The sequence below is a fragment of the Neofelis nebulosa genome, chromosome 13 (genome assembly GCF_028018385.1).
Source record: "Neofelis nebulosa isolate mNeoNeb1 chromosome 13, mNeoNeb1.pri, whole genome shotgun sequence".
Taxonomy (NCBI): Eukaryota; Metazoa; Chordata; class Mammalia; order Carnivora; family Felidae; genus Neofelis; species Neofelis nebulosa.
In genome coordinates, this window is record NC_080794.1 from 4,050,765 (window position 1) to 4,067,106 (window position 16,342).

At 45.1% G+C, this 16,342-nt stretch overlaps 1 protein-coding gene across 3 annotated transcripts in view; it reads left to right on the plus strand.

Moving 5' to 3' along the window:
• The first annotated feature begins 289 nt into the window (after positions 1-289).
• NTPCR (nucleoside-triphosphatase, cancer-related) overlaps positions 290-16,342 on the plus strand; it is a 32,571-nt gene continuing 16,518 nt past the window's right edge. The window contains exons 1-3 of one of the 3 annotated variants that reach the window (XM_058696169.1): positions 290-438; positions 4,774-4,936; positions 5,459-5,555. In XM_058696169.1, the coding sequence (XP_058552152.1) occupies positions 405-438; positions 4,774-4,936; positions 5,459-5,555 (294 nt within the window). In that variant the 5' untranslated portion in view covers positions 290-404. The remainder of the gene's footprint in view (positions 439-4,773; positions 4,937-5,458; positions 5,556-16,342) is intronic. The other 2 variants (XM_058696172.1, XM_058696170.1) reach the window with 2 other exon arrangements.

Below are 16,342 nucleotides of genomic sequence, written 5' to 3' on the forward strand. Positions count from 1 at the left end.
TTTCAGCTTGCAGGTCCGGACATCAGCGGCAGGACTTGGACCACGGCGCTCACCTAGCACAGCAGCAGTTTATTAACAGGCATTCTCACGCACGTCTCCCTTGGAGACCCACCCCCCGCCCCGTGAGCCGGAAATCTACGATCAAGGACAAGGGGCCGAAAAACTCTTGACCACCCCACTCCCGACCGCGGACGTCTCCACTGCGTACGGAGATCAAGCGCCCAAGGCGCATGCGCGAGCAAGGCCGAGGGCTGAGGCATGGGGGGCGGCGCTGAGGCGCCTGCGCGGCCGCGGGGGTGGTGCTTCCGGTCGGCGGAGGCGGGGCCCGGCGCACGCCGGGGGCGGAACTTGGACCGCGACCCCGACCCCGACCCGGGCCGCGACCCCCACCCGGGCCCACCGGAATGGCCCGGCACGTGTTCCTCACGGGGCCCCCAGGTAACCCCGCCCGGGTCTCCGCTTTTGGGCGGGGGCAGCCGGGGTAGGCGGGAGGTAGGGGGCGTCCCCGTGTACTTGGGAAGGGGCGGCAGGCTCCAGGGTTCTGGCAGCTGGTCCCTAAAGTCCCCAGTGAGTGTTACGGGCTCCGTGACCCCTTCCCAGAGAACGTGATTTTAAGTACAAAAGACAGGGCTAGAAATGAGGCCAAGGCTGGTAAGAAAAAGAGCTGTGGTTTGGTAGTATGTGGGCTTCTTTATGAAGGCATTAAAGGGGGGCGGGGGGGGTCCCACGGCAGCAAGCGTCAGGGCGCAGTTTTGAGCTCAGTGATGCGCGCACACGGTATTGCAGGATGCCCGCCGCGGCCGTGATTGACGGGGAGGTGCCCGGTTTCTGTGGATGGTCACACGTGCCGCCGCTACGGTGGCTCTGGCCTACCATTCGTAATGAGAGGAAGCGCGGGGTTTTCTCCTGAACGGTAGTGAAACGGAAGATGAGACTTCCCACCTCCCAGTTGCCTGCAAGGGTGAGGCCGGGGGACGAGAAGCCTCGGTGCCTCCTGGAAGCCCCTCCCAGATCCTGTGTCTGTGGCTTTGGGCACATCCCTCAACCCTACGGGATCCCGATGGGAGAGTGTGCGTTCACGTGAAGCTAGAGGAGACGCTTTTTAAACCCAAGGCCCCACGCGTGCATCCGGCGTGACTCAGGAAGGTGGTGGCAGCATCAGATGGGCCAAGGCAGAAAGATGGGTTGATTGGAGCAGAGAAAGTGATTTATTTCGTCAGCTCCTTTGCAAGGTGTGCCTAGTGTTTAAGTGAACTGAGAGCTCAGGTATCAAAGATTGTCATTCTGGGCCTAGAACCCTCTTTCGCTTTATTTTAGTGGTTATGTGTTGCCCAAGTAGCAAAGGGCATACTTAGTATTGTGGACTCCGGAATGTTCTTTTTACCAGGCAGTGGAGGCGCTGTGAGGAGACCGGTTTGAGAGATTTCTAACATCCAGAGTACTCCTTAATACTGCAAAAGACTGCCTTCTGAAAATTGAGTCGTCAGTCCTTTATTTGAACCTGGGAATGCTGTTCTCTCAGCAGGCTGGCCTCAAGACATCTATGTGTTTCATAACAGAAGTGATCTGTTGTTGTTGTGATAGGATCTGCCTGGCTCCTGGAGGTAGCTGGGGACAGAGAGGTGGGCCAGATCAATGCTGGTTCTTCTTCCTGTCCCCCTTTTTTTTTTTCTTTTATAAAAGTTCCATGTACACACAGTTGAAAGACAAATGATTCTACAAGATAGCTTGCCTAAGCCTGTTCTAAAAACCGCTCACCTTCTCTTTCTCTCCATCTTCCTAATGCAGTTATAGTGTAATTTTGATTAGCCCAGTACAGGTAAAAACTAATCACAGAAGGGGCGCCTGGGTGGCGCAGTCGGTTAAGCGTCCGACTTTAGCCAGGTCACGATCTCACGGTCTGTGAGTTCGAGCCCCGCATCAGGCTCTGGGCTGATGGCTCAGAGCCTGGATCCTGTTTCCGATTCTGTGTCTCCCTCTCTCTCTGTCCCTCCCCTGTTCATGCTCTGTCTCTCTCTGTCCCAAAAATAAATAAACGTTGAAAAAAAAAATTAAAAAAAAACAAAAAAAACTAATCACAGAAGAGCCATGTAGTTAGTAATCTATAATTTTCTTTTCCTTTTACATACAAGTCCTCCCCCCCACCCTTTGGAGTTATTGTCTGTTTTTTTTTTCATAGTTTCTTTCTCTCATCAACTTAGTCTCAAACTCTGCCTGCTATCTAAATCTAGTCTACATATTCAGATCATCAGGTAATGTGTCTTTTCAAAGAGGTCACTTTTTGTTGTATATGCTCAGTGCTCTGCTTGCGTCTCCTTGACACTTAATGTTTTTCCCAGCTGTCCAACCTGTGACCCATCTTAGAGGGCTTTCTCTGATTCTCTGATTTCTCTAGATTCTGTACCTGTGTGCAGAGCAGGCCTGATGGGCCAGGGAATTCCTGTCCCCCAGGAGCAGCCTCCAACCCATGAGAGACGGGAGTCCGTGGATAAACTCTCTACTTCCTCAGCCCTCAGGCAGGAAAACTGAGTCACGTGCCCAAAACTGTCTCCCAGAGTTCCCCAGTGGGCTTAGCTATCCACGGAGGTAACTTGCGTGATAATGCAGTTACTTCCCTTGGAGTCTTGGGGGTCACTTTCCAAATTAAACTTCCTGCCCTTGAATCTTTTATCTCAGGGTCAGCTTTATGAGATAAGTAGAACCAAAAGGTTTCTGGAGCTTTCTGACCTGCCCTTCTTGCCTGTGTGTGATATGGAGCCGTCATTTTGGGGTCTCCTTCAGCATAGGTTACCTCTTCGTGTAGACAGCTCTAGGGTAGTAGCTTAATTGATGGAGATGAAAAATTAACTGAAAGATGATTTTTTAGAGCTGATCAGGAAAGGGCTTGAGCCAGCACCGGTGTTCTGCCCAACATGCAGGACACAAAGCGTCCCCTTTTATCACAGCTGCCCCACGTTATCTTCTTCAAAATGCAGTATTTTTTTTTTCTTACGTTAAGAGTAATACCCACTTACTATTAGACCAGAAAAAAAAAAAAATCAAAGTTTTAGAGAAGAAAGTGACAATCACATGGAATTACAACACACAGAATAAGTGCTGTAAACTTTTCCATTTCTGTCTCAACATTTCCTGTAGATACACACACTTCACTTTTTAAAACAAAAAACATAATAGGATAATGCTATATATATATGCCTGCTGTGCCTTAACCTGCTTTTTCTCTGTTTATCACTGCCATATTGCGGTCTGTTTTCTGTGCTAATAAAGATAGGTAAACAGTATTCTCTGTAAGGCCCGTATGGCATTCCTGCATATTTTTATGTCGTTATATACATGATACCGTAATTCACCACTCCCTTACTGGTCACCATATAGGTTGCTCTCTATATTTTGCTATTATCATGAAAACTGACGTAAAACCCCTATTCCACGTATCTTTGTACTGTCGTCAGACTCTTGCTGAAGGTGAATTCCTAGACACAGAATTGCTGTGTGCTGCAGAAGGCACGTTGAAGTCGCCCTTCAGAAAAGTACCAACTTACATATCCACCAATGCCACTGGCCCGTATTACACAGGCTCTGCCGGGACTTTGCTAAACAGCAGGTACTGGGACACAGAGCTGGGATGAAAACCCTACACGGTTCTCTTCCAGCCCCAGTGAGCACGTGGCTGGGATCCCCTTGGGTTGGTGTTCACGGGCCAGAAGGCCAGCCGCCATCGTTTGTTAGTGTGAATTAGGAGGAGAGGTTTATTAACTAACAGTTCATGGTTTATCTCATACAAGCTTAAAAGGTTTCTTGGGGAACCCTGATGATTCTGAGGAGGCAGCCATAGAAATAATATGACTTTACAACCCTGTGGTATCTCAAAATAGTCTATTGCAGGCTTGCCGGAGGATTCCCATTTTTCCCATTTTTGATAACTGTGATGCCATTGACTTAGATGTCTATGGAGCAAGTCATGGATACACACAAAGGCCCCTGTTAAATTATATGGTCCTTACTAATAGTGCCTGGCTCCACGGTGTCGGTGATTCCCTGTTGGTACCTGTAAACACACCCGAGTAGTTAACAGGCCAGGTGGATGGGGGTGGAGGTGATAGGTTGTAAGTGGGGAAGGCGTTGGGGGGCAAGCCAGAGGAACCGTGAGAACAGCGGAGGAGGTCATAGAAGGGGCTGCCGACCCGATCGGATCGCTCTTGTGAGAAAGTTTAAAGATTGCCATTTCCGGTGGTGTTAGTGGTATTGAAGGGACACTTTTCTGGGAGACACAGCAATGTTAAGTCCATGGAGGAGTGACGGGATTTTCGCGGGTAAGCGTAGGTCCAGAGTGTTGGGAAGGTTGGAATCCTAGTTTAAAGTGCCCAGCCTTCGACCCAAGCATGACCAGTTTTGCGTCCTGGTGAGAACGTGGCCACCCAAGGAAGAGAGTAAACTTAGTTCCAGAAGCTTGTCTCAGAGGGTGCGGATGGCACTCGGCTGTCACCGGTAAGCTGCTCAGTTGGTTCTGGGATGGTGTGTGTGACAAAATTAATAATGTTTCAGAATTTCAAAATAAAACTTTAAGATGCCATTCATATTTTTAGTATGCTTGAAATTGAAAAGTTTTAACACCTGGAACAATCAAAATGAAAGTGAATTAATATTCATAAAATTCCTTTGCAGCCCATTTCTCTGCCCCACTGTGATTGCTCTCAGGCCCTGTGTGCTGTTCCCTCCAGCAAGGGGGTGGTTCCTAATGGATTTTTTGTTGTTTTTTTGTTTTTCTTTCAGGAGTTGGGAAAACAACATTGATCCAGAAAGCCAGTGAGGTTTTAAAATCCTCTGGTGTGCCTATTGATGGATTTTACACAGAAGAAGTCAGACAGGCAGGGAGAAGAATAGGATTCGACGTTGTCACCTTATCCGGCACGCGGGGAGTTTTGTCTAGAATTGGGTACTGACATTTCATTTCTATGATGTTTTATTCTCCCTGGGCACAGGATCGAGCCAAATAATCTCTGATCCCTATCTTGAAGAATCTTGGGCCTTTGCGGATTTCTCAAAGAAAGAAAACAGACTTTGAAACCACGATATGAAAAACAAAGTACAAAGATAGCATATTTCACTTAAAACTTACTCCACTGAGTACTAAATTTTTATCATTTTGTAATTCGTCATCCTGTTTCTTGTGCTACTTTTCCAAGATAGTTGGGGCGCTGCCTCCCTGTAGCTTGGGGATCGGCACCCCCAGGTAACTTCCAGGGCTGGTGGCGGTGGCGTGGTGGGCATACGTTGGAAACCCTGTTCTCAGGAGACGGCACGGCATCAGGTTAGTTTTGCATACTACCGCGTTTTGTGTAGGTGATGTCTCAGGGTGATTTAGCATATGTCGAAGGGCCAGAGGCTCAGTGGCGTAGCTGCAAACCAGAAATCAATACAGGGGTCTTTTCAACAAATGCACTCTTTCTTTATTCAGCTCAGAGCCTCCACCTGGAAAACGTGAGTGCCGAGTTGGGCAGTATGTGGTGGATCTGACTTCCTTCGAGCAGTTGGCACTTCCGGTCTTGAGGAACGTAAGTGTGTGATTTCTGCTTCTTGAGCCCATCTCTTCTTCGTGCTCCTGGGAACAGAGTGGTTTTGCTCCTAAGGAGCGGCCAGTTTTGCATTTTACAGTTTAAAAGTTTTCAAGTGACTGAGCTGTAAAGAAGATATGCACCGTAATTTGATGTCACTATGAACTACAAATAAATTCCTCCTCACCCAAATTTAGCCCATGGAAATATTTTATACTGGGAGAACTCTGGTGCCCAGCTCCCAAGGCTCCCAAGGTTAAGTTTTTCCTTTGCCTTCCTCCTATTTATATCTTAACCCTGTTTTCACAGCACAACAAACACTTAGGAAGGGAAGATGTCATTATAGAAATATTACCATATTACACGTCTTCCTCAGCTTACGAGGGGGTTACCTCCTGATAAACCCATCATAAGTTGAAAGTATGGTAAGTGGAAAACACATGTAATACATCTAACCTACTAACCAGCTGACCTTAAACATGTTCAGAACTCTTCACCTCAGCCTACGGTTGGCAAGATCAGGTAACACAAAGCCTATTTTGTAATAAAATGTTGAATATCTCATGTAATATGTTGAATATTGTACAGAAAGGGAAATACATAATGGCTGCGTGGGTGCAGAATGGTTGTCAGTGTATTGGTTGTTTACCTTCATGAGCCTGTGGTTGCCTGGGGGGTGGGACTGGCTTCTCCTGCCCAGCATCGGGAGAGAGGATCCTGCATGCCACCGCTGGCCCAGGAAAAAGTCAGAATTTAAAAGTTGACCTCTGGGGGTGCCTGGGTGGCTCAGCCAGTTAAAGCATCTTACTTTGGATTTCAGCTCAGGTCATTATTTCACAGTTGTGACATCAGGCCCTGCATTGGGCTCTGCCAGGCATGGACCCTGCTCGGGATTCTCTCTCTCCTTCTCCCTCTGGTCCTCCCCAGCTTGGCGCACAGGTGCTCGCTATCTCTCAAAAAAACCCATTTTTTTGACCCATGGTTTCTGGTGCATCCATATTGCTTTCACACCACCATAAAGTTGGAAAATCATAAGTTGAACCATCGTAAGTCCGGGACCATCTGTGATATACCGTATATCACTGTATTATTTGTTTTTTATTTTGTTTTGTTTTGTTTTGTTTTTTTGTTTTTGTTTTTTAAACAGTGTATTGAGATATAATTCATATACCATACACTTCACTCATTTAAAATATACAATTCACGGGGCGCCTGGGTGGCTCAGTCAGTTAAACATCCGACTTCGGCTCAGGTCATGATCATGTGGTCCATGGGTTCGTGCCCCGTGTTGGGCTCTGTGCTGACAGCTCAGAGCCTGGAGCCTGCTTCGGATTCTGTGTCTCCCTCTTTCTGTGCCTCTCCTCTGCTTGTGCTGTCTCTCTCTCTCTCTCTCTCTCAAAAATAAACATTAAAATAAAAAAAAAGAAAGGAAATAAAATACACAATTCATCTTTTTCTAGTATATTCATACGATCGTGCAGCCAGTCATCACAATCTAATTTTAGAACATTTCCATCGTTTCAGAAGGAAACCCCACACCCATTAAGCAGTCATTCTTCATTCCTGTGTCTCTCCCAGCCCCTGGCAACCCCTGCCCTACCTTTCTTTGCCTGTCAGTTTGCCTGTTCTGGGCATTTCGTGAGAAGGGAATCCTATAATATGTGGTGTTTTGTAACTAGCTTATTTAACTTAGCATAATGTTTTCAAGGTTTATCCACACTGTAGCACATCTCGTTCCTTTTCATGGTCAAATAATAGTCCATTATGTGGATATACCACATTCGGTTGATCTGCCCATCTGTTGATGCTTCCACTTTTTGGTTATTGTGAATAATGCTGCTCTGAACATTCATGTACAAGTGTTTGGGTAGATGTCTGTTTTCACTTCTCTTGGGCACACACTTAGGACTGGAGATGCCAGGTCAGGTGGTAATTCTGTATAAATCTTTTTGAGGAATTAGCAGACTTTTCCTGGCCAGCTTCACATTTCCACCAGCAGTGGGTGAGGATTCCAGTTTCTTCACATCTTTGTCAACACCACTTATGGTCTTTTTTAATTTCATCCATTCTAGTAGGTGTGAAGCGTTGTCATATTGTGATTTTGATTTGTATTTCCCTGATGACTAGTGATGATGAGCATCTTTTCATGTCCTTATTGGCCATCTGTGTATCTTTTTTTTTTTTGAGATATGTTTATTCATTTGCTTTGCCCATTTGTAAATTGGCTTAGTTCTCTTTTTACTACTGAGTTGGGCGATTTTTTTTTTTTTTTAAGTTTATTTTGAGAGAGAGAGCATGCACACATGTTAGGGAGAGGCAGAGAGAGAATCCCAAGCAGGCTCCACACTATCAGCAGAGAGCCTGACTCAGGGCTCAAACTCACAAACCATTAGATCATGACCTGAGCCGACGGAGCCACCCAGGTGCCCCTAAGATTTTTTAAAAAAAATTTTTAAGTGTTTATTTTTGAGAGAGAGAGAGAGAGAGACAGAGCACAAGTTGGGGAGGGGCAGAGAGAAGGGGAGACACAGAATCTGAAGCAGGCTCCGGGCTCTGAGCTGCCAGCACAGAGCTCGATGTGGTGCTTGAACTCACGAGCAGTGAGACCATGACCTGAGCTGAAGTCAGACGTCCATTCAACCAGCTGAGCCACCCAGGCGCCCCTAAGACTTTTTTATAAGTTCTGGATACCAGTCTGTTATCAGTTATATGATTTGCAAGTGTATTCTTTCATTCTGTAGATATCTTCCCTTTCTTTATGGTGTCATTTGAAATATGAATGTTTTTGAGAAGTCCAGTTTATCTGTTTTTCTTACGTTGTATGTGCTTTTGGTATTGTAGCAAAGAAGACTTTGCCTGACATAATTTCGTCAAGTTTAAGTTTAACTCCTATGTGTTCTTCTAGGAGTTCTGTAGTTTTACTGTTACATACAGGCGTGTAGTCCAAAGTAATTTTTGTATATGGTGTTATCCAAATTCCTCCTTTTGCATATAAATATCCAGTCGTTTCAGTACCATTTGTTGAAGACTGTTCTCTTTCCATTTAATTGTCTTGACACTCTTGTTGAAGTCAGTTAACCATGAATGTAGGGATTAACCTTGGACTCCAAATTCGATTCCGTTTATCCTTATGCCAGTTCTGTCTATTCTTAGGTCAGGAGTACTCTGTCTTACTGAAGTTTGGATTTTGATCGGGTTGTATTGAATCTGTAGATGAATTTGGGGAGTATTGCCACCTTAATAATATTAAGTCTTTTGATCCATCCACATGAGATCTCTTTCCATTTACCTATATTGTTTTGTAGTTTCTAGCCTACATGTCTTATACTTCTTTTTAAAAAATTTTATATCTTAGTATTCTACACTTTGGGGTGCTATTGTAAATGGAACCGTTTTCTTAATTTCATTTTTGGAATTATTACTAATGTACAGAAGTACAAGTGATTTTCGTTTATTCATCGGTTTTGTATCCTGTCACCTTGCTGAATTTGTTTATTGGTTCTGAGTTTTCCAGTGAATTCCTTAGAATTTTCTTTGTGGAAAATTATGTCATCTACAAATAGAGATGGTTTTACTTTTTCATTTCTACTTTGGATGCCTTTTATTTCATTTTCTTGCCTAATTGCCCTGGTTAGAACCTTCAGTTCACCGTTGAATGGGACATATTCATCTTGTTCCTGACTGTAGGGAGAAAGCATTTGATCTTTTACCATAAAGTATGATGTTGGCTGTGGGTTACTTGCAGATGGCCATTACCGGGTCGAGGAAGTCCCTTTTTATTCCTAGTTTGTTGAGTGTTTTACAACGAAGAAGTATTGGGTTTTGTCAGATCCTTTTTCTGCATCTACAGAGGTGATGATGTGGTTTTTATCCTTTATCGTATTAATAGAGTGTATTATGTTAATTGATTTTTGAATGCTAAACCAGCCTTGGTTCTTGAAATAAATCCCTCTTGGTCACGATGTGTGATTGTTTTTATATGTTGATGGATTCAAAAGGATTATATGCAAATCCTTTTATATGTTGATGGATTTTTATATGTTTGCAAATAATTTGTTGCCGGTTTCCACGTCTGTATTCATTAGGGGTGTGGTCTGTAGCTTTCTTGTGATATCTTTGTCTGAGTTTGGTATCAGAATAAAACTGACCTCAGAATAAGTTGGGATGTGTTCCTTCCTCTTCTGAGTTTTAGAAGAGTTTGTGAAATAGTGGTATTAATTTTTTCTTTGGATGTTTGATATACTTTACCAGTGAAGCCCTGTGGCCTGGGCTTTTCTTCAGGGGAAGCTCTTTAATTACGAATTCAGTCTCTACGTGTATAGAGGTGCTGAGTTTTTATTTCTTGTTGAGTCAGTTGTGGTAATCTGTGTCATTTAGTAACTTGTTTTACTTACCTAATTTGTGGGTATACAGTTGTTCGTATATTCCCTTATAATCTTATTTATTTTGTGAGATCAGTGTGTTTTCCCTTCTCTTCACGCCTTATGTTAGTTATTTAAGTTCCCTCGCGCACCCCCCCCCCTCCTTTTTTTTTTGGCCAGGAAAAGATTGGTCAATTTAGTCAAACCAATTTTTGCCTTTGGAGTATATATTACTTTTTTAAATTCATTCATCAAATATTTATCAAATCCTAGGTATACACTTGTGAACAAAACAGACATGTTTTCTCCTTTCTCCAGACTCAGTCGAGTGGGAAGTGTAGACATTGAACAAGCAAGTGGACAGTTGTCATAAACACCGTGAAGGAGACAAGTGGGGTGCTGTGAGAGGTGCCAGGAGCTGACTAGATCAGGTGACCAGGATGGAGCTCTGGGGAGGTGACGTGTGACTGAAATGGAAGATGGGGAGGCACCGTCACTTCAGAGGGAGACTACAGGCCCGTTGGGGGGGCGGGGTGGGAGGTTCTATGGAGAATACTACAGATGATGGAAAGAGATAAACTGAGGCCCCACTGCCCTGGGGTGGGAGTAGGTAGGTAAAGAAGAAGGTGTGGTTGGTAAGGGGGGAGGGAGGGGTGGGACCACAGGATCAGGGCCTAGTAGACTGTGAGTTTCATTTAATTTGTGATAGACTTACTGCTTTGATGTACTTTTAAGGAAATTGGATGGTGCAGACTTGGGCTCCCGAGGCAGGTCTGAACCTTCCAGAGGCATCTGTTATGCCAGCAGGAGAATCCAGGGTCTTTCGCTTGGCCTGGTGGGCTTTTTGCCATCTGGCCCACTAACCTCCGACCTCCTGTCACCGTTCCCCAGCCACGTGTCCCCCACACGTGCTGGGGCCGGTGCCATGCCAGCCTTTGGCTCTCAGCCCTGGCGGTTTTCTTTGGTTGGTGCACTCTTCTCTTTGCCTGTCTGCTCTGTTTTGACATTTGGGGCTTGGCTAAAATGTGCAGTTGGGGGCTTTGGTAGTTGGCCGAGGCTGCTGAAAATTTTAACTCTAGCCTGCGGAGGGTAGTTCTGATTTCAGAGGGCTGGTGGGGTCCTGCGCTCTGGTTTGCTAGGGGGCTGCTGCTCCTCAAGACCCGCCTTCTCCTGGGCTTCCTCCCCCTCGCTGGCTCCCCTCACCTCCTGCCTTTTGGAACCTTCCCTCCGTCCCGTCCTGGGTCTGTTGTGGCCACTGTGTTGGTGGGAGCAGTCAGAGAACAGGATATTTTTCTCTCTAGTTCTTTTCCCACCAGATGCATACCCTCTACTTAAATGATCAAAGGGCAAGTGACGCACTTCAAATGAAATTCCTGTTGAAGACTCTGGCTTTGGGCACTGGATCAATACAGAGAATTGATTTTTACTTAACCTTGCTTAGAACAGACTGAATCCTGGGAGAGCGGTGCGCACATACGTGCTTGGCGTCTGTCTGCAAGATTATATAAGAAGTCATACGCTGACTGGAGTAAGAGCTTGAGTCTCTCTTTTTTAATTAAAAAACAAAGGAAAGCAGACATCTCCCAATTTTTGATACTTTGATTACCAAACCCAGACATCTTTGTTTTGGGAAGACTTCCCAGGCTGCAGGTTCTTACCTAGTCGAGGTCACAGATTTTTTTTTTCTGAAGTACAGATTTTTCTCCCATCTCATATATATGTTTTGTTGGGATGAAGAAAGAAAAAGGAATTAGTGTTTTGCCTTCAGACTTAAAAAAAAGAATGAAAGATGGGGCACCTGGGTGGCTTAGTCGGTTGAGCTTCCAACTTCGGCTCAGGTCATGATCTCACGGTCTGTAAGTTCGAGCCCCGCGTCGGGCTCTGTGCTGACAGCTCGGAGCCTGGAGCCTGTTTCAGATTCTGTGTCTCCCTCTCTCTCTGACCCTCCCCCATTCATGCTCTGTCTCTCTCTGTCTCAAAAAAAAAAAAAAGAACAAAAGAAAAAAAGTACAAAGGTAATTACACGACAGAAATAAGAATATAAAGAGATAGTATGGGCAACTAACATAACCTGAAAGCTTTAGAAAGCACATTTAGGCAGGTGGAAACCTTGATATAGATAGCCCGTTAGTTTATAGTGCCCGGGATGTCAGAAAACACTAACTCTCACTGTACATTAAGAATTATCTATGAAGTGCCTCCTACATGTAAGAAATTTCACTGTGGATGACAAATATTTTTGAGTTGTGTCTAATGAAAAACATAAGGGAAATAATCCTCGGGGCTGGTAGGGGTGTGCCTGCTCTGAGCAGGGAGGTAAGAACCGAGCTGGAGCCTAGGAGCTGCTGGAGGCCGGGGCAGGGCTGGAGGGGGAGGCACAGATGTGACCCCGGCCCCGGCTTGCTTCATTTCCTTAGGCCGGAGTGGAGACTGATGGACTCTCATGGGCACACGTGGTTAATAAAGGAGAATACAGTAGGACCGGGAAACACTGTAGACTCAGTAAGGGTTTTAGAAAGTCCTATGTAGGGTTGAATATCGTTGATTCTTTTTGTCATTCCACCGGTGACTTCTTTCCCTTATTTGACCATGTTTATTGTTTTCCTGAGTTTTAACGTTCTCCCTACTCAAGCTAGCAGATTTGTAAAAAATATGAAACAGAAATGAAGAAGGGGCACCTGGTTGGCTCGGTCAGTTAAGCGTCTCTTTAGTTCAGCTGGGGTCATGATCTCATGGTTGGTTAGTTCGAGCCCCGCATTGGGCTCGGGGCTTACAGCACAGTGCCTGCTTGGGATTCTTTCTCTCCCTGTCTCTCTGCCCCTCCCCTGCTTGCACGGCCACGCTCTCTCGCTCTCTCTCAAAAAATAAGTAAAAATAAACCTAAAAAGGGGCGCCTGGGTGGCTCAGTCGGTTGAGCGTTCGACTTCATTTCAGGTCATGATCTCACAGCTTGTGGGTTCGAGCCCCGCGTCGGGCTCTGTGCTGACAGCTCAGAGCCCGGAGCCTGCTTCAGAATCTATGGCTCCCTCTCTTACTCTTTGTCCCTCTCCTGCTCATGCTCTGTCTCTCTCAAAAGTAAAAAATAAATAAACATTAAAAAAAAAATTAAAAAAAAAAAAAAAAACCTAAAAAAAATAAAGAAGAAAATAGGAATAACTCCTAATCTTCTCACTGGGTTAACCACTGTTAGTGTATTTCGTTTCTTCCTTCTTTCTACTTGATTTGTTCCATCATTCCATAATGGGGGAAAATACTTCGTATCGTTTTGTACGATTGGGTTTTTCCCCTTATTATGACTGAGTGACATGGGAATGGCCTTCCAACAGGATCACCTTCACAACTGTGATCATTTAATGATTGTGCAGTATTTCATAGTGTGGATTTTCACCTTTGACTTCAGCATTATCCCCTCAAGTGTCAGATGTTAACCCTTTGTACACCAGCCTTCTCTCCAGCCCTGGTGGTTTCCCTGGGGGAGGATCTGAGGGTGGAGGCCCTGGATTGGGGGGTTGTGAACTTCTGGGGCTCTCTGCGTGCTGCTGGGGTGTTCCCGTGACACTTGTGGCCCTTTGTGCATGTGCGTACACACACACACACACACACACACACCCCAGCACGTGGGAGTGTTGGTCTCCTTGCTCCTTCGCCAACACCTGGCACTCTTCTGGTCTTCAGTTTTCCATCCTTCTTTCCAACACTTCTTTGCTTAGATTCATGTTGTTAAGTTGCTAATGAGGTCAAATGTTTGTTAGTTTATTGTGTACTTTTTTAATCTAATTGTTTTTGTTTATTCCTGTAACCATTTTTTTCCTTTTGCCTTAAAAATATCTTTCATAAGGCAGATGACCTTTTTATATTTATCGATTGCGTTTTTCTCAGTTTTTCACTTTGGTGATCTATCTTTCCTTCATTCTTTTCATATTGAGAAAGTCTGTCCGTTTTCCGAGTTAATTTGGAATTTGTTTCTTCTGTAGTACCTTTTTTTTTTTTTTAAACATTTATGTTTTTAATCCATCTGGATTTACTTTGAGTGTAAAATACAATGAGACTCTCAATTGCTTTTCTTCCGAATGCTTAGCCGGTTTACCGAAGCCATTTGTTAAATAACCCAGTTGTCATTCATTTATTATGCCTTGTTAATTATATTAAGAAATGTGTGTGTGTGTGTAATGTTTTACAGTTATCTGTTCTTTTGCCTGTTTGAGCCTTACATCAGTACCACACTGTTTTAGTTGCCATGCTGTCTTATCGTTTAAAAAGTTGTCTTATCCATTCTTGTCTGTCCATTTTTCTGAATCCTAGTAGTGTTGATGGTCATGGTGGTGGTGGTGGAGGAAGTAGTTAACAGTTACCGAGCACAAGCTCTGCACCAGCCACTAACTCATTTACTCCCCAGAGTAATACTCTGTTCCTGTTTTACAGACGAGGAAACTAAGACAGAGGACAGAAATTTAAATTCCCCCAAGGCACACAGCTTATTAGTGGTAGAGCTAGCATGAATGGTGGAAATAAGACTATTACCCGTCGCAAAAAGTCTCATATGGGGGCACCTGGGTGGCTCCATCGGTTGAGCGTCCGACTTCGGCTCAGGTCACAGTCTCGCGGTCCATGAGTTCGAGCCCCGCGTCGGGCTCTGTGCTGACAGCTCCGAGCCTGGAGCCTGTTTCGGATTCTTTGTTTCCTGCTGTCTCTGCCCCTCCCCCACTCGCACTCTGTCTCTTTCTCTCTCTCAAAAATAAATATTAAAAAAAAAATTTTTTTAAGTCTTATATGGAGTGATTAGAACTATATAAAATGAGTCATTTGGATAGAAAAGAATATCTTAAGTTTTCAGACAACGTTTACTCCCCAGAGCTGAAAACCTGGTATCTCTGGATTTCCATTTCCATTAGTTTAAAAAAAAAACTTTGTTTTTTGGTAAGGTTATTTAGAGGTTTCTTCTGTTTTCCGATGCTTCTGTAGTTAGGATTTTTTTGCCAGTTTTTTATTGATCACAGCTAACAGGCTAATGCTGGCCTTTTCCATAATGGTCTCTTTGACAGCCACACTGAATGCTTTATTAGAATTTGTTGCAATGTAGGATGTAGCATTTTATTGGCTCCCAATATATCTCCTACTCACACAAAAGGGTAATAGATTCTAAGGTTTTAAATAACAGACAACATCTACTCAAAGCCTGGTTTTCTAGGCTGCACCATGTTCTTTGTAATTAAGATCCACGAAAGGTCTAAGAAGCTAGAACCAGAACACCCAATGAAAATCATAGTCGAACCTGTTTTGATCAAAGTGAGGCTTTTGGTGTAGATTTGTTTTCAAAAGCAGGATCTGCTTTTGATTCTGAAATGAAATTCTGCTTCAGATCTTTGAAACTACCTTTGAAGGTCAGAGGATTCCTGTCTGGGGAAAGGTTATTTTGGTACCACTTGACCTGGAATTGCCACTTAGTATTTCAGGCCAGGAGGCTTTAGAGAGAATTTAGAAGAATCAATTTCTAGTCAGGATCCGTTCCTGAAAGGTTGACAGGAGCCCAAGCCTTGCTTTTGAATTTCCTCCATTGTTAGCAAATGTGACATTTTTTCTTTGTTCCTCCTCACTTTCTATTTCTGTACCTCATGATCATACATATGCACTGCAAGATCACCAGAGAAATAAAAAGCTGTCTGGCGCAAACATAAAAATTAATTTTAAAATCGTCAGTGAAAACATGGCTGCAGTGAATCAAAATCAGAAAAGGAGCTGGAGGTTCAGTGTGAGGTCGGCTCTGCGGTTTGCCTTGTAGGATTTGTCATGGCAGCCCTTCCTGGTGATCTCTGTGGGGCCGCATCCCTGTCAGGGGCCCCCAGGGGAGGTGTGAAACCGGCCCCCTTCGTTGGGAGGGCAGAGGGAGACCCAAAAAGAGGCAGGCGCTCATCCGAGGCTGGTAGGTGGGCAGTTGTAATCGGCAGAGGGAACTTCTGTGCAGGGCCTGCCCTGGACCGGCAACATGAAAGGGTCCCTGCTCCCACCTGCCAGATCTTAAGAGTTGCGAGAGAGAGAGAGAGAGAGAGAGAGAGACGCCTTAACTGGGTTCAGGCGGGTATATTGTGCAGGTGTTGTGGACACCACATCAGTGTCTCAGGGCTGCGTCCTTGGAGCGGCCTCTGGGAGCGAGAAAGGCAAGTGGAGGGCTCATCCCAAGGACGGGATGGGGTGAGGAGCCTCCCACCACTTGCGTCCAGCTCATGGGTCAACTGGCAGTCGCGTCTTCTCTGTGACCTTCCCCGCCAGCCACCCTGATCCCCCCAGGCAGGGTCTGACACTCGGTTACTTGTCACTGCCGGTCTTGGTGAGCCTCTGTGACGTAGGTGCCGAGCGGGCCCCTTGGGCTGCCTTGGGCTTCTCTGCCTCCGTGCAGTTCCTTCCTGCCACCCGCTCCCAAGAGGCACG